This window comes from Micrasema longulum, unplaced genomic scaffold (assembly GCF_059751315.1).
Source record: "Micrasema longulum isolate JH-2025_06_02 unplaced genomic scaffold, ASM5975131v1 h1tg000020l, whole genome shotgun sequence".
Lineage (NCBI taxonomy): Eukaryota > Metazoa > Arthropoda > Insecta > Trichoptera > Brachycentridae > Micrasema > Micrasema longulum.
In genome coordinates, this window is record NW_028277228.1 from 123012 (window position 1) to 140790 (window position 17779).

At 30.3% G+C, this 17779-nt stretch overlaps 1 protein-coding gene across 1 annotated transcript; it reads left to right on the forward strand.

Annotated features, from left to right (window-relative positions):
- Window positions 1-292: 292 nt before the first annotated feature.
- Window positions 293-14710, forward strand: LOC148285592 (PX domain-containing protein kinase-like protein). The gene is made up of 11 exons (XM_088243024.1): window positions 293-563; window positions 645-833; window positions 4191-4287; window positions 4475-4581; window positions 6194-6313; window positions 6916-7159; window positions 7707-7949; window positions 9139-9365; window positions 11967-12047; window positions 12768-12924; window positions 13795-14710. The coding sequence occupies exons 1-11, from the start codon at window positions 462-464 to the stop codon at window positions 13899-13901; spliced, it is 1674 nt and encodes a 557-aa protein (XP_088099150.1). The 5' UTR covers window positions 293-461; the 3' UTR covers window positions 13902-14710.
- The last annotated feature ends 3069 nt before the right edge of the window (window positions 14711-17779 follow it).

Consider the following 17779-nt stretch of genomic DNA (forward strand, 5'->3'; position numbering starts at 1 on the left):
GTTTTTTTTGTTACACGAAGGTAAGATGAAATCAGTCTTGCGATTTGGGTACCAATCCGTGTACTATGAAATATTTTAGTGTGAAAACACCATTTTAAATAAAAAAAATCATATCAACCATGTCGGGAATCGAACTCGGGACCACGTGCATGCTAGGCAGATGCGTTGACCATTACACCACGAGGCCGACGGAAAAACGAGATGAAAACGAGACAAAAAATAATAATTTTGATTCTCAATTAAGTAGGTACTATTAATAGAACGTGCAATATTTTGGTCTATGGATTATTTTACTGTTGTTGCTTCTGTCAATACGCTGTCAATGTCAAAATAAAATACCCTTTAAAAGTGCAAAAACAAGTGGCGTAAAAACAGTGAAAGTTATCGAAAGTGATTATTAATTAATTTTATATTTGAAACATTGAAATGAAAACAGATTGGCATTTCAATCTTTGGGGCTCATGGCTATCTTCGAGAAACAAATCTCAAATAAAATCAGTTTGGATGATACTGAAAAATTGACTTGTGCAATCGAAAATGCGCACAATATTGATAAACATACCGTGAGATTGTTTAATAATTATTCAGTTCAAAACAGTAGAATAATGTAGCATTTTAATATTTTCATTATTGTTCTTCTACAGGAATATTCCATCAGAGTGCAGAGGGGCTGCTCAAAAGAAAATTTTTGGTTCGTTTCTAGACGATATAATGATTTCGCGTGCCTCCATTCTGCCCTTCAGCTTGCCGATATTACTTTACCTCTTCCGCCCAAGAAAATTATAGGAAACATGCAACCAGGATTTATAGCAGAACGCCAAATAGCTCTCCAAGTAAGCTTCTACATTTATGCTAACAATCAAAATATTTTATTTTATTTTATTTTAGAATATTTCAGGTCCTATACCTAATATCAAACCAAAGCATGTTGAAATCGAATTGTGTTAAAATATGGTATCGTATCCAGACCCATTTCCCTGTCAGTTTTGAATTTCAGAATATGGTGTACAGATAGATGAATAATAATGGTTTGTAATATTTATCTGTAAATTCCTAAAAAATGTTTAGTTATGTAAACTCGTGATAAATGTATAATGGTGTTTAGATTTATTAAATCAGATTTAATACACAATCATAGTACCCACCTCTATAATATAACACTATTGAATATTTTGAATTCAGAAACTAATAAAAATACATTTTTAAAAACCAAAGAATCCTTTTTTGAAACATTGGCCGAAAAGAAGTTACATGCATTTGCAAATTATAATAAGCCTCTAAAAAACAAAACCAGAAAGGAAAATCAATAACAAAATGTACACAAACATTAATAAAGTTGCAAGTAAACAAAAATAACATTATTTCATTTAAATTATTTATTGACAATTCTTGATGGAATTCCATTGTAATGATGTAATAACTTATTTTTACATATAAGTTATTAATTTGAAAAAAATACTTGGTACACTTCCACTTATTTATTTTGACCAATTAGCGCTTTCACCGTCTAATGGGCATCTTCAGACTGGTAAATATTTTACAGTGTATGGATAATTTATATAAAACTAAATATTATCTTAAGTTTAGGTACATTTAAAAATAAGTTGAAAAAAATACAATACGCAATATTGCAATGGAACAGAGTGAGACAAATGATCGAAACACGTGTTGGCGGTGTACTTTAAGAGGATATTCTATGTTATGAAAAATATTTATTGTTTTATTACAATGTACAGGGTCTAACTAAGGGGGCTAATAAGGGTGAGTTTTTAAATTCTATCTGCTGATTTATTAAAATTCTATCGCTATTATTTTTTATCCTATTTATTTCTAAAATTTCTAATCTATCTAACTTTTGATCTTTATGTCCTACATGTAAATTTTTTTTGTTTTTTTCTTTATCAAAAGTATGTTTAAATTCATTTAAATGTGGTGCATAGTTTGAGAGTCGTTATTTAATCTATGTGAAGCTAAATGTTCTTTCACTCTATATTTAATAGCTCTCCCGCTTTGTCCTATATATGAACCAGGACAAGTACACGTTACTTCGTATATTCCGCTATTTTCAAATTTGTCGACCTGATCTTTACTATTAATTAATGTTTGGCCCAAAGATTTTTTATTATAAAATGAAACTAAAACATTTTTTTTTTTTAGACTTGTTTTATTTTATTGCTGGTATTTCATTATTACATCATTACAAAAATAACATTCTCTAACAGACAAACTTTCAATATGATTTTTTTAAATTTTTAAAAATATATTTGGACCCCTGTATTTAGTAGTCTTACGTGTCATGTACAAGGCTAAGGTACTCGCAAAAAATCGTTTTTGTTTGTCTTGGAAATGGGATGTTTTATCACTGATTTTGGTTTATTACCTTTATGAGTCCAATCACCATTGTTGCAAAGTTCAAGAACAATGGCGCGTGATAACTACTTTTAACTACAGTGTGGATCTGTTAAGCATATTCCATCTTTCCTGCATTCTGCTTCAAGATTATGGCGTTGTAAACTGAAAAATGGGCACTGAAATAACAGATCTTCGATACTCTGTGAAGAAATATCATCGCATGGACAATAGTCATCATCCCTTAATTTAAACCTATATAGATAACTTCTCATAGCTCCCGTGTCCGGTAAAAATTTGGGTCGTTTCGAAAGTACTTTGGTGATGATGACGGAAGTTTGCTGCATCAGCCAGCGTTGGGAAAAACATTTTAGTGATTTTATCTGTAGAAGAAGCGCGGTAATGATCCTCCCAACGCTGCTGCGTATTTTGTTTTATACAGCGTTTAGCAAAGCTAAGGGGAAATTCTGAGAAGAAAGGTGCCGTTCTTTTACAAATTGCGGCTCTTGCTCGTTCATCCGCTCTCTCATTTCCTACGATACCAGCATGTCCTTTTATCCAGCATATTTGAATGATCATCCCTCTTATTTTTAGATGCTTAATTTTACTCTGAATATCTACAATTAATGGATTTACCGACCGAGTATTAGTTATAGCTTGAACGCCCGAACGACAATCTGATAATATTTTTGCAATAACCCATCTCTCTGGTGGTTTATTTAATAACCATTCGAGAGCTTCTCGTATTGCGAGTAGTTCAGCGAGCAATTCTTTATCACTCTCAAAAGGAACGAATGCCGCTCCCACTTTGCCGTCGAGCAGGCTACCACCCGTAAAGATTCTTATTTCATTGGGAGCATAAGGAGGTATATCTTTGTCAAGTAAAAGAATACTTCTGGGAATTCTTTCGCATTATTACTTTCAATATGATTAGATGTGATGCTACGCAGAAATATGACATCATGATTGTTGAAAAAATGCTTCGATTGCTCCGCAATTATGAAAAAACTGTAGAGATATATTGTTTCATGTATCTCTTCTGTTTTTCAACTAGTAATTGATAACTTATATTTTGAATTGGTTTGTGGTCCCGTGGCTAGTGTCTCGGACTCACGGATCAAAGTTCCGTGGTTCAAATCCCACTCTACCCCAACTTGATTTCCCGATATTATTTACAAATCAATGAAAATGGGCCTTTAAATGAAATATTTGGGTAAATCATAAGAACGCAAGTATTTCTTTTTATCTAAAAAAAAAAACTGATATAAATTTATATACCAGCACCCTACTACTAAGCTATTAAGCACCCATCTTGTGTTCTGTTCAACCTTAGTTTCGGAACCTAACTTGTAGTCAGTAAACATGAAGCAGCCTAAACATAAAATTAAATTAACTGATAACAAACAACATTTCAAAAGAGAAATCAAAATCTGGCTAAAGAAAATTAGGATAGAAGAAATAAAAAAATATATTTGAATGTGAAATATGTTTATAAAAAAAATATTTTGAACACTGGTACAGTCCTCCTTAGAACAGGTTTCCCTAGTAAGGACTCTTCAAAAGTCGAAGAAGTCAAAAATATTTCATATAAAAAAAATGTTTGTATTATTGTGGTTTGCTATCTCTTTATTTCAAATTGTTGATAACAAAGCAATAGTTGCTAAATATGACATGCAATTAGTAAAACAATAACCGTCATCAGTCAGTGGCTAGATATTTTATATTATTGTACTTAGTATTTTTTTTACTTAGGTTGTATTTTTTTTTAAACACTTTTCAGAAATGTATCAAATCTGTTGTAAATCAAAGTGGTAATGTTTTACTGGTATTTTATGTTGTAGATTTATTTGGATGCGATTATGAAGAACAAAATGCTGGCATCGTCTTTACCATTCAAAATATTTCTGGATCCTAAAAATTACTCACTGGGTTTTAATGGTAATAAAATTATAATTTTATGAATTTTCTATAAAATTTAAAAACTGGTACTTATTTTATGAAGCATCAGTTGCGAGATTTTATAATGATGATAACGGGGGCACCATCGACCTATTAATTCACATAGATATACATATTTTATTTTATATCGGTAAATACACACTAATTTTTTTAATGATGTTTCTAGAAACGGCTTTGCAGAATGTATCCATGGCATTGCGAGGGGACGGAGACTTTGAACTGAAATCTCCATTGCCAACCATAGGGTGGAGAGTCAGGAAACATTATTTTTTGGTAAAACCAAATAAAAATCGATATATTACATGGAAAACTTTATACAAAAGGGGATATGGAAGTACGGGCATTTACAGGGCTTATAATCTGTCATTTGCTGGTTTAAGCGGCCACTTTACACACTGTGTGATATTCACCATTCTGCCTATGTTTGAACATTCATATTTCTTAAATTCTTCCAACTGTTGATTTTTTTGAAGTTAAAGAGCTGAAACCTTTATTGATAATATTGTCTAGTTTCTGGTACAAGTTGGTTATTACGAATTTTCATAAAATGAGATCGCTTCATAACTGGCATCAAGTAACCTTTGTTCAAAAAGTAAACAAAAATATGTCATTTTATAAATACAAAAAATAATATTATATAATTTGAATTGGTGATTTGTGGTGAGCTTAAAACTTCAAAAGTGCAATATCTCACAACTAGTAAAATGTTAATAACCTACTTGTTCCAGAAACCCGACAATATGTTCTTCCTCTCTGTTAATCTTAATAACTTCCTACAGGTTTAAATCCAAACCTTGTCTGCTAAAATTTAGACAAGCTATACTGGATTTAAAGGTGGTTCTACTTTTCATAGTCTTTATTCAATAAAATATACACATTATTACAAAATTAATACATTATAAAGAAAAAAAGGAATTAAAATATATTTTGTCCCGATAAACTATTCAATAATAGTTTGTCATCGGGTGCTCAGACATTAGTTTTAATTAATAATCAAATAAAAGAGTACAGACATAATACTGTATACGTATAAAACAATGAAAATATATTATTTTGTTTTTGATGCTTTGAAAAATATATTGTTAAGAAGAAAAAACTCAACAAAACCAAATAAAAATGATTTAAAGAAATATTTTTCGAAAAGTAAGAAAATAGAGTTAAATAATACAATCAAAATTAAAGAAGCTATTCTTAAATATAGGAAAGAAATATAAACACAAATATTATCAAAACAAGATAAAAAATAAAACAAAGTAAATCTAAAATTTCAATTCATATAAAAAAAAAATAGAAATAATAAGAAAATTAAAAGTACCTATTAAAATTAAGATCTTAAAAATGTAAATAAAATAAGAAAGAAATAAAAGAAAAGGTTAACCTAAGAAAATAACAATTATGTATTCAATGAGAGATAAAAGATGTAAACTCTGCAATATTTTATTGTTTCTGGAATCGACATCTGAAGCGTAAGGCTGATCATTTTACTTTCCATATTACGACCCAGAATAAATGGTCAAATACATTTTCAAATTGCATATGACCCCCCATTAAGTCTGAAGCCATTATTTAAGATTGAGTTTCTTTTCTGACATTTCTTGGTAGAACTACATTTTAATTATAATAAGTAAAAAAAAGTTTTGTAGTTTTGACCACTTTTAATTTAGTATTCTTCACCAGCGACCGTGTTTTGAGTTTATTTTAACTCACAATGCCCGCATCTCCGAAACCCGGTCACTGGTAAAAATTCTAAATTAAAAGTGGTAAAACATAAAACGCATTTTACTTATTATTATTATTTTGATTTTCTCTAGGTTTTCATTAAAATAAAATTGTTAAACTGTTAATTTATTAATACTGTAAATGTGAAAATGTTGTTATTGCTTAGGTAAATCGAGGTCAAGCGAAAGGAGAGAATTATATGATGGCGTGGTTAACTTATGGACCGGATAAAGTTTTAGCTGAAAGAGATTTGCAAATTGCATTTAAAAGTCTGATGAATTTAGAGGTAAGTCAGCGATGAACTTATAAAAAGGTATAAGTCTCTTTAATGCAACATCTGTTTTTTTATTTTTTTTATCATGCCTACTGTATATTAATTATCATTGCAATTAAATCTTTTAGTTTTTAATAAAAAATAAATTTATCTAACTACAATAATAAAATTTGTAACAGTAACACCACTTGCATTTTTAGTTTTCTATCTCTAGTTTAAGGTCAAACCACACTACAGTGTCGCTGCACTTTAGCTACATTTTTTTTTTCATGGAGTGACGCGCATTCCAAGAGTCAAAATAATAATATTTCATGTTGCCGCGACGCGCTGTGCTGTGCCGCTCAGTGATGTGAATAAAAAGCAATCTTGTTTATTGATATACCTAACTCTCTGTATTTTTAATATTAAAAAAAATTGCAAATTTTGACTAGTGAGTATGTAAATATGTATAGAAAATAAATATTTTTTCCCCCTTTGCAGAGTAAAAAATTGCTTTCACCAAAATAATGTAAATGCTAAATCAATGTGTTCGCTTGAAGAAATAATGTATAAAATGTCCGGAAATAAATTGATTGGATTTATCTAATTATTTTTTAATATTTTTCGTATTTCAGCACCCCTATATTGATAAAATAGTATTCATGCATAGCCTAGAAACAGGAGCTTATGTCATAAGGAAATCACACTGTAGTGGATCTATCAAAGACCACTTGTATAACTCTCAGTACGGGAATACTTATTTAGCCAAATATGCCAATCCAAAGTTTAGAAAACCATTCACTATAGGACAAGTGGCTCATTATGGATACCAAATACTGTTAGCTTTAAAATATTTACAAGATAGAGGATTGCCTTATGGTAAGTTTTTTCCCATCTTATTTAACACTTCACCTTTTAATTATAAACATATAAGTATTTATCAATTCTGTGGCATTTGGGTAAAGAGGTACATGTCACTGAAATTTAAAAAATGAGTTAAGTATGCGGTTAAGTATGAGGTAACAAAACTTTGAACAGACCTGTAGTATTTGACCAACAACTTTAATTCTGGCCTCTCATCTTGTTTTGTCTTACAACAATGTTTTTTTTTAAGCTAGTTTCCATTGAATTTTTAGACATTCTGTTGAAAACCAATCCATTAAAAGTTGTAGACCTTCCTCAATGACTCTTATCTATTTACCTAAATCAAGTTTATCATAAAAGTCTTGTAATCCCATGGACCGATCATTGGTCTCAATCTTTTCATTCTTTTCTGTTAATTTGAAAATTTCAAAGTAATATTTAGTGATAATAACTTGCTAATTTTACCCAACTCACCAAAATTCAATAGGTATTAGCTAAATTAAAATAAAATTTTTTTTTATTTTAATTTTTTACTGCAAAATATTAACAAAACTTTTTCCAGGTCATTTACATACCGGAAATATTGCAATTGAAAACCAGCGCGTGCTCTTGATGGAAATTGAGAATAGTTTGCTGGGAGTGCCATTTTACTATAGAGAATTTATTCTTGAACATAAAAAGATTAATAATATGGAAGCTGTTGATGTTTATTCCTTTGGCCATACAATTTATGAAATGGCATTTGGTGAAGCTTTAATCACGTCCACTTGTAATGATTTCTCACTACATTCATCTCCTGAGTTAGGTGAGTAAAATAAAAATAAAACTATTTTATTATAAGTGTGTATACTATTCAGCTAAGCTGTATTAGGAAAATAATGTGTAAATTATTATAAAACTTAATCTTCAAATATGAAAGCTTGTCTAAAAGAGAGTAAATTTCAACATGTATGTACATCGATGTATTATTTTGAAATGTAAATAGGCAGACATTATGTAGATAAAATATGATTATTATTGTGGAAATGAACAATATTTCAAAATAAGTTTTTGTAGTAACCGATCAAAGTTTCGGAACTCTCAAAAATAAAATTCGTATTTGAAGCACTAACCTTGTGGTTATTCATTTTGAACCGGGTTGTGTTGTGGTCCCATGGTAGTATTGTGGACTTACGGGTCAAAGGTCTGAGATTCAAATCCTACTCTACCACAACTCTTTAATTTTTCCAGCACAAGTTATTTAAAACTTTTAGGAAATAGTCTGAAAATTTAAATATTCGAGCAAATAATAAGAACTCCTGTATTTCTCTTTTTTTTAAAAAATACATAAATAATAAAAATAAAAACGCTTTGTTTTTAACCGCTTATTGATTATTTAATTACCAACCGGTTTCGAGCAGCTTTTTCGAAAAATTCTCAATAAAAACTAAACTTGAAACTGGTCAGTAATAAAACAAATAACCTTTTAAGTATGAGCATGACCATATGGTCACAGTGGACACTGTCGCGGAACACTATCCTTACTCTTGTTTTTAAGTTAATAGGTTTGCGTTTTCAATATTTCAGCCCGAAAGATTTGTTTTTAGTATACGGTGCACCACAATTGAGTAAACACTGTGTGGAATTCTTGGTGAATTTTCTAGTAATTTATTTATTTAATTGACGTACTTATGCAGTCCATTCTAACAATGGGAAATATAATTTCTTATAAAAAATACAGGTACTAATCAAATAAAATACAACTAAATAAAATTTAAGCTAAGACAAAAAAATGCAAGAATTAAAAATAATTCATAAAAGACGAAAATCCTCAACCTTGAAGGGTTAATAAGTGATTAATAACAAAGTGTTTTTATTTTTGTAATAAATTTAATTTGTTTATGTCCAGTGTACATAAATATTTTTGAAAAAAAGGAGTAATTAATACAACCTAACAATAATATTATTATTTAATTAACATTTTTAATCAGATTAATGATGAAGTAAATTTTCAGTTTCTCTCCTGCAACTGGTTCTGTCACCTCCCGCTTGTAAGCACGGTCTCCCGAGTATTGAGACACTATTGTTGCACCCGCTGTTTTCATGTTCTTCTGTGAGTGTAAATAGAGAAAACCCCGAAGTATTAAAAAACTGCCACCTTAAATTTTCTGTTCAGACAAAAGAGCACCTTAAACGTACAGTGACGTGTATTGAAACTAGACTGAAATTGGATCAAAAACAGGTAATTATTCATATTTTAAAACCTTATAATCATTTCAATAAATCCTTAGCATGTAATGACCAAATAACTTTTTTTATAAATGTTTTACGTACATTTTAATTAAAAATTAAATTAATATTGCATAGAATCACTCTTATAAAGTTCCGTTGAGGTATTTTATTACAAATAAATGCTCCATGTAAGTTATCCATGGTTAAAGTCTGGAAGCACAATTTATAGTATACGATTTTTCAGACGCTGTCGCCTCATCTAACTACACCTTGAACCTCATACCACAATCCGAGAGGTATGTGAGGTTTAAGATGTGATCAGATGGGGACAACAGCTTCGGCTATACTGGTAACAACATGCACAGAAAATAAATTCTACAAGAATTCTGTACATAGTTCTGCATGGAATACCATATGGACCATGTCCACCAGGCAGACCCTTAAAACGCAGGAGAGATAGCTTGAGAGAATAATCCTGTAATAACAGACAGTTGAAGACTAATAATTAATTAATAATAGTTGAAGACGAATAACAGACAGTTAACTACAGACAGTTGAAGAAGATTTTTCAGAATCCTAGTGCGGGACTTCAAATTCACCCTTTAAAACAATGCTCACTATCATCTAACCTATGATCACCCGGAAGACAGTGCTGAGGGTGAACTGTGCATTTCCGTATGAAAACATCCAAATCACTGACAAGCTCGGATATCAAACTGCTGGCAACCAAGGAAATAGCAGACGAACTCAATTCCCCACTAGGAAGTGAAGAGATGATATGGACAATAGTATATAAGTCGGTACTTAGTTCAGTTAGTCTTATTTACATTCATACAGTCAGTTACAACACGTAGTTCAGTGTTCAGTTACTCAAGAAAAACATTTTATGCAACAAGCGCTTTGCCTCATCTCCCCGTGTTCACAATGAGAAAACTCAGCCCTACGGGAAATCGAATAAAACAATTAACAGTAAAAATTAGAGCATTAAATTGTACAGCGAAGTCTCTCAAAAATGAAAAATAAATTAAATTATTTTAATAAAAACGAACTACTTTGCGTGACATCACTAGTTCTTCCGAATTAACCAATGATAAGAGATCTGTGATAGATTTCCGGTTTACAGTAGGTCAGCTGACCAATCAGCAGAACTCATCAAGAAGGGGAAGAGAACTTGAGACATCACATGCGAAGTAATTTGAAATATACAAAACTTTTAAAAAATCATAGTGCTGATAATGCGATACATAAAAATAAATATCTCCAGATCTTCCTCATCTCTGTCCAATATGTGTTTTCAACTTCACTTATGTTTTTAACAAGTATTATTTTACTCGGTAGGGTACAAATCCCTACACTAGTAATAATAAAAATGCTTTGAAATAAAGCATGGTGCTAGAAAAATAAGAATAGACAAAAAATATGGCGAGGAACATAAAGTGCTCTAAAGAGTTTCACAACAACTTGACAAATTACAGTTTATATTCTAAAAACAAAACTTGTGGAAACATCATTTTATAAAAACAAACATAAAGAGTGATTGAAAAGTTTGTGTGACTGTTATTTGATATTCTTTCTATCCTTTCTCCAACTCATTATTTATTTATTAATATGTTTTATTTATTTTACAATTTTTGTTTACATTTTAGTGCATTTTCTTATTAATATCACTATATTTATTAAAACAAAAAATCCCACATAGGCATGGCCTGGGCGTGGATATACTTAATCTAGAATACGTTATGAAGTCAATGGTGTAGAAATATACATATATTTATTAAAAATAAAGACACATAAAGTAGAAATAGAAAGTTTATTCTTTATATTTATTTATTTACACTCTTTATCAAAATACAATTCCATGTTCACTTTGCCCAGCTAACAAGGGTACATACCTCCCGTTCCAAGCTAGGCAATTACATTTTAATATATTATAATAGTTAACAAATTAATATAGAGCACAGACAAACAAAATATAAACTTATTTGTATACACATTTTGATACATATACATACAGACATACACATATATACACACATACACATGTACATACACACACACGTATATACACCCATGCGCATACACATACACATATTCATAAAAACATAGACAATTTATTTATGCGAAACTTCATGGTTGTCATCTATAAATATATTTAAAAAAAATTATTCCTTAATTTTTATATTTTATTTTCGACATCCAGTAAGAATCTCCAATCCGTGGCATGCATCAACTTTTCTGACTCCCTACGACCAATGTCATGAAAGAGCGAGGTCAACACCTTCCGTAACTTGACAACACTCCCGTCTTTCCACGATTCTGGCAAAAGGTTATGGACCTTTTTGCCTACGTAATAGTGTTGTCTCGATGCCAGAACAGTGTTGACCCCTTCACTTAGTACCAGATCCCTATTAGAGTATCTTGTATTATAGTTGTGGTTGACGCTTGGGTAAATGTCTCTATTTATGTGTGTAACCACTACCGTTCTCAATATATACTGTTGAAAATTATTCAGTACTCTGAATTCTTTGAAGAGCAAGTCACTTGGATAACGAAATGTTTTTTTTTTTAATTAAAAAAAAAAAATTTAAATAAAAAAATCATATATTTGTAGGTTCGAGGTGAACGCCGTCAGTTCAGGATACAAGAAATTTTATCATCAGAAGAAGAATTACGAAAGAGGAAACGAAAATCTGTATGTATGCCATGATAATTTTGTATTTTCATGTATATTTTTTTCTCTTAAGTATATAAAATTGGCTCTATTTTACCAATATTTGCACTCACAACCCAAATGCCTAATAATTTACAATGAATAAGTATAATATCAGTAGGATTATTTAGTTGGAATCAGTTTTGACCGCATATTTATGTTTGTGAAAAATCATCGTAACTTTTGTTTTTGTTTATCCAAAATATTTATTTTCATCATATCGTATCCGTTCTCCCATCAGACTACTCGTAGTTTGATATGAACTGCTGACGAACGGTCAGCAGTAGTCGTGTCCAGAATGTCCAGAACCTGATTTTAAGGAAGAAACGTGGTTAAGGCTCTCAAAAGAGCCCGCAGTATATGTCCCAGCCAGACGTATCGCCTTTGTTTGTCACTGAAAGTTGCTGCATCCATTATCTTACTTCTTTATTCCTCATAAGGTTCTTCTGAAGACATTCTCAAAACTCAGTATTTTGCTGTTTATGGCCCTAATGAGGTGCCACGATTCGCATCCATAAACTTTTTGAAAGCTGTCATTTTTCATTACATATACTCTCAGATATTTATTTTATGCCACCTTCATTATTTTTTAAATAAAAACAGATCCACTTATGAAATATGTACTTCGAGGAAATCTTGTCACCCTTTAATCAATAGCGATGAAAAATATATGATTTTAATGTGTACATTGATATTTTTCAGAAAAACAAGGAGAATGCAATATCAAACAGCCATCCCTCACTAAATGGATTCACTCAGAATGGGTTGTCTCCCATGAGCATGAGTGGTCCGAGTGAACGCTCGGGAAGTGTGGCGAGTACCCTCAGTACGGCTTCAAGCCCAACTCCTCCACAAATAAGTCAGTCTCCCTATTTATAAACTAATTATTACTTGTTCCAATGAGTAAAAGCACTTTATAATACTACTAATTATACACTAAGCGCTGCCGGTATAGAGCCGTCCGTATGGACAAAAATCATTCTAGGATTATCAATCACAAAGTTAGCTATAGTTTACAGCAAAACAATAGGCCGTAGCTACTCGGGTAGAGAAGAAAGTTGCAACACTTTTGTTCTATGCAATAGAGCAAAATGGCATCTCTATAGCTGTAGCGTGTTATTACTCTGAGATTATAAACATATATTATATACTTAAATATTTATGTACATACTTATATTTGTAATTACATTGTATATCTGTCACCGCCAAATAGTTAAATCAGCCGCTCAGTTGGGCGGCTAGGCTGTTCATTAAATTCCGGCATTCAATTGAATGGCTAACGGACACTTAGCTAAAATGCCTTAAACAGCGTTTACCGGAAGGGCTGAATGTTGCTTAGCCTCTTTAATTTTAATACAACAACAATAATTATTTTATTTTTTAATTTATTTTGTTATGTAAAGTTAGGTTAGGTTAGGATAGGTTAGGTTAAGTTAAGTTTAATAATAAAAAATATTAGGTTTTTTATTTCAGTGAAAAAAACCCAACCTATACTAACCTAACCCCGGGGCTTATGGTTCGGCCGTTTCCAAAGCGCAGGCTTTCAACCATCTTAATTCATTCAGCGAACGGTCTAGCTACTAAATTGAATGCTGGCATTGAATGAACAGCCTAGCTGTCCCATTGAATGGCTGATTTATATATTTGTCGGCGACATATCCACATGCACCTACCACAAATATTTATAAATTAGGTGCTTTGGTGTTTTTCAACTTCAATTTTTTTTTAGCTGATGAATCTCCCGTGCTGAGAGTTCCCACCAACTCGAGCCGAACCGCATTTCTAGACTCTATCTGTTCATTTGACAAGAACAAACTCAACAAGGCCAGTAAGTGAGGGCGCCATTTACATTCTTACTCTAGTCTAGTCACGAGAGAGAACAAACATAACTGTTTTAGTAGGTGTTGAGATGTCCAACTGTATATGGGTAAATATTATTGTGCCGATAGTTTACCAAGCTATAATCATGTCAAATTATTTACCCTCTATTTATTAAAATTAAATTATTATATTACGTTTGAATTCATTTATAGTATTTATGTAGACTGTATTTGCAATACAAGCCATATCCATTTTAAATCAAACTTTTCACTGTAATCCATCATTATTTAAATAGACATAACATTTTAAATTTGAATACACGCATCCTCTATTGCCCAATTTATAGGCAAAAACTTTTTAATATGAGTATTATATTAAACAACAAAACACTTTAAATTCTGAGGTTCTTTTCCAATTTCGACTATTTCCAAAATATAGAAAATCGAATTTTATATCAGATATAAATTTGGGAAGACAAAACATGTTGATATATTGAATTTTTGCAAAAACCCACTAATTTTGGGTGATTTTGTAGTTTAAAAATCGGTTATTTTTCAAACTATATTGCTATTTCCAGGAATTATGGTCAGTACTATAGAAATTGGACACTACAGTAATTGGATATTCTAAACCTAATGGTCAAAAATAAATCAATGTATTGCATTCATTTTAAGACACAAAAAAGTGTCCATTTTATGGTGGAGATAAATTCTTACCTTTACTAATTTTTTACCATTAGGTTTAAAGTGTCCAATTACTATAGCACGTTCAATCACTATAGCACCTACCCTAGTCACTTTTGAAAAAAAATCAAAACAAAAAAATACAAATATTTATCAGCCAGGAAATAAAAATACTCATCATACCTTCTTAGTTGTCATTTTTATACTTCAAACAGTCTATAATAAAACATATTGATTCCTGAAAAGTTCAAATTTGGTCAAGAACCCTACAATCTTTAAAGTGTATAAGATCATTAAACACATTTTAACCCGATCCACGCCATTTGCATGTTAATATGTAAGCCCCGACAAAAGCTCAGACCGTTATTCGCATGTAAACACAGTTTTGTTTAACTTGCCCCGAGAAATGTTAACTGTGTTTGTTAATTTTATTTTGAGAAATTTGATCCCTGAATATTTACAATCAATTAGGGATAAAAGTTTTGTGTTTAACTGACTTGGCGTAGAGATACTAGATATGTCACCTGTGCTTTAAGCAAACAAGGGGCCAATTATCTAACTTGTCCAAAATATTCTACACATTGTTGGATTTAATTGGATGTGGCTGGTTTTACAAAAATATAAAATATATTCGATGAAAAATATTTATTTTCAATTTGTGAAAGAAATTTTTTAATCTAAATTTGTTGCCAGAGAGGGTAAACATTTTTGAGAAGGGAATACGGAAGTCTACGCATTTACAGGCTTATGATCAGCAATTAGCCAAATTCAGCCTGTCTACAAACATTTGGACGTACTCAAAACATTATTAAAATGTTTTAAGTATGAAAAACAAACATTTATTTCAATGTTTAAAAAATTAAAAATTCCCCCTCAAATATTGACAGATTACTAAATAATTTCGAGCCAAGTATCGCTAATGTGACAATTCATGCCAATAGTTTTTTTTTTTCTGTAATGAATAATTTATTTTTGATAGTATTTTAAACTTTTGTGATGTTGTAGAAAATAATATAATTATTAGTTATAAGATAATTATTTTCTATATTGTATATTTTTTTATCGTAGTGTGCTGACAGGTTATAAATTTGCTGTTCAATATCAAATTTAAATTATGAAAGACATGCACATATTTATTTATATTAAAAGTGTCAGCACCATTAGAAAGCAGAACTTAGTATAAATAATTATTTTACGACTTACTCCTACGTAAATAGTTCATAATTAATCATGATGTTTTTTTTCAACTTCAAATTTATGAAGTTAGCAAGTCAAATATATTATTTAGTAATTAAATGTTACTGTGATTATATTACTGGACTTTTTTTTTTTAATAGCCTGTATGAAATTATCACTTTTCACAAAAAAGTTCTTGATTTACTGTGCCCACATTGACTGGAAAATAAGAGAAGACACAGCTATCAATGTTAGTCTTTTAATCCAATTCAAAGGACAATGATCAAAAATATTATTTTTTATTATAATGCACAGTGGCAGAGATCTTCCATATTTACATTTACCTACTTGAAAATCAAAATTAATAATAATTTTTTTTAAAAACCTAGTGTCAAGTTTTACAGGAAACAAAAAACGGATAAATAAGAATATATTTTTTAATGTTGTTTTTTTAAACTTCTAATATTAATTTGAATATGTTTCGGATGAAAGAATATGTAAAGTGATCTCTTACACTGGCCAATGAAAGGCCGTGATTAGATTTCCATTTCTTCATCTGATGAGATATTTCTGGCGCCCCAAAACTGAACTCCACTTGGCATCACAAAATACATTAAACTATATTTTTCACATAAAGCAAAAGTTTCATAGAAATGTTCATATGTACATAATAATAATATCCTATTACTATGACAATTATTAGTTTAAATATTATATTCAGTTAATGTTATATTTGAGTACATTATAAATACATTTAAAAAAAACATATTGTTCTCATCAGTGGTTTGCCTGGGGTTTCCCAGTAACGCAAGCCAGTATTTTTTTTTTTTTTAATTACTTGCGGGAAAACATGATGTATGCTTTCTTCACTACAGTAGTACAGTCTACAAAGCACCCAGAAGGCACATTATGGCATATCATATCTTGTGAAAATATGCATGGCATGTTAGGCAAGCCCACAAGCTTATGGCCTTCTATGGAATTACCACTGGCTCTCATTTATTTCTTCAAACATTCCATAAAGGCTTTTTTGTTTCGCTTTAATCTTATTTTAAGTCAAAGTATGTAATTATGTATTAATATAATAATATATTATATTTTGTAGATTTTTAAACATAAATACTATCTGTACCTTAGAGGATAAAACACAGAAGTGCACTTTTTGAAATTAAACACCCAAGTCTACTTTTGTCATAAAAATACTTTTTTAAGTTTAAATAAAAATCTGAAGTCTACTCTTTGTTTTAATTTTAAAAATATCAGTCGTCTCAGATACGCTATTTTAATATGTACTTTTATTTTAAAAACTTATTTCACATTAAAAGTTCTTGGTAGAATGAAATTATCTGGATGTTTTGGAAATTGCGCAATCACAAAATCTTGTTTACTGAACATTTAGTTCAATGTGACTTCCGTGGTTTATCCTTTAAGGTAGGTACAGATATATTAAGAAATATTTTCATTACATGTGTTGAAGATATCGTAATCTCCCTAATACACTATTTTTAGGTTATAAATGAATTTAAACTCTTTATAAATTAATAAGTATTACCTCTTTAACTACTTTTCTATTTATTATATACATTATTTGTTTTGTTTTTGTTGACAATTTTACTATTTCATAAATAGATTCAAGATAGTCCATATAGGAAGATATTATTATAAAGGAAACCAAACGTATCTCCTCTGGAATATAACATTGTATATATGAAGAGTATTTATTTTGTTTTATAATTACATCTGTACAAAGTTTCATTCGTACATTATATTTTGTATTATATTTGCAGTAAGGAAATCTAATTTCAGTATATATATTTGAGATTTTGTAATAATTAAGAAATTCATAATTAAAACAGTCTGATTTATATAAAAGAGGTTTTATTTTATTTTTTAAACATCCTGGGGGTCGCCAGCAATTTTTCTACTTGCAAAGGGGTCGCATATTTAAAAATATTGAAAAGCACTGATCTAGGAGGTGTACGACTTTAAGAAAAAATAAGAAACTGAAAATTCTGAACTAAAAATATGCAGGTA

Bases quoted from the DNA above. Each gene is read 5' to 3' on its own strand.
- LOC148285592 (XM_088243024.1), top strand. From the start codon at position 462: ATGGCTATCTTCGAGAAACAAATCTCAAATAAAATCAGTTTGGATGAT. The intron at 834-4,190 runs GTAAGCTTCTAC...TTTATGTTGTAG, and splicing joins AACGCCAAATAGCTCTCCAA to ATTTATTTGGATGCGATTAT. The intron at 12,925-13,794 runs GTCAGTCTCCCT...ATTTTTTTTTAG, and splicing joins CCCAACTCCTCCACAAATAA to CTGATGAATCTCCCGTGCTG.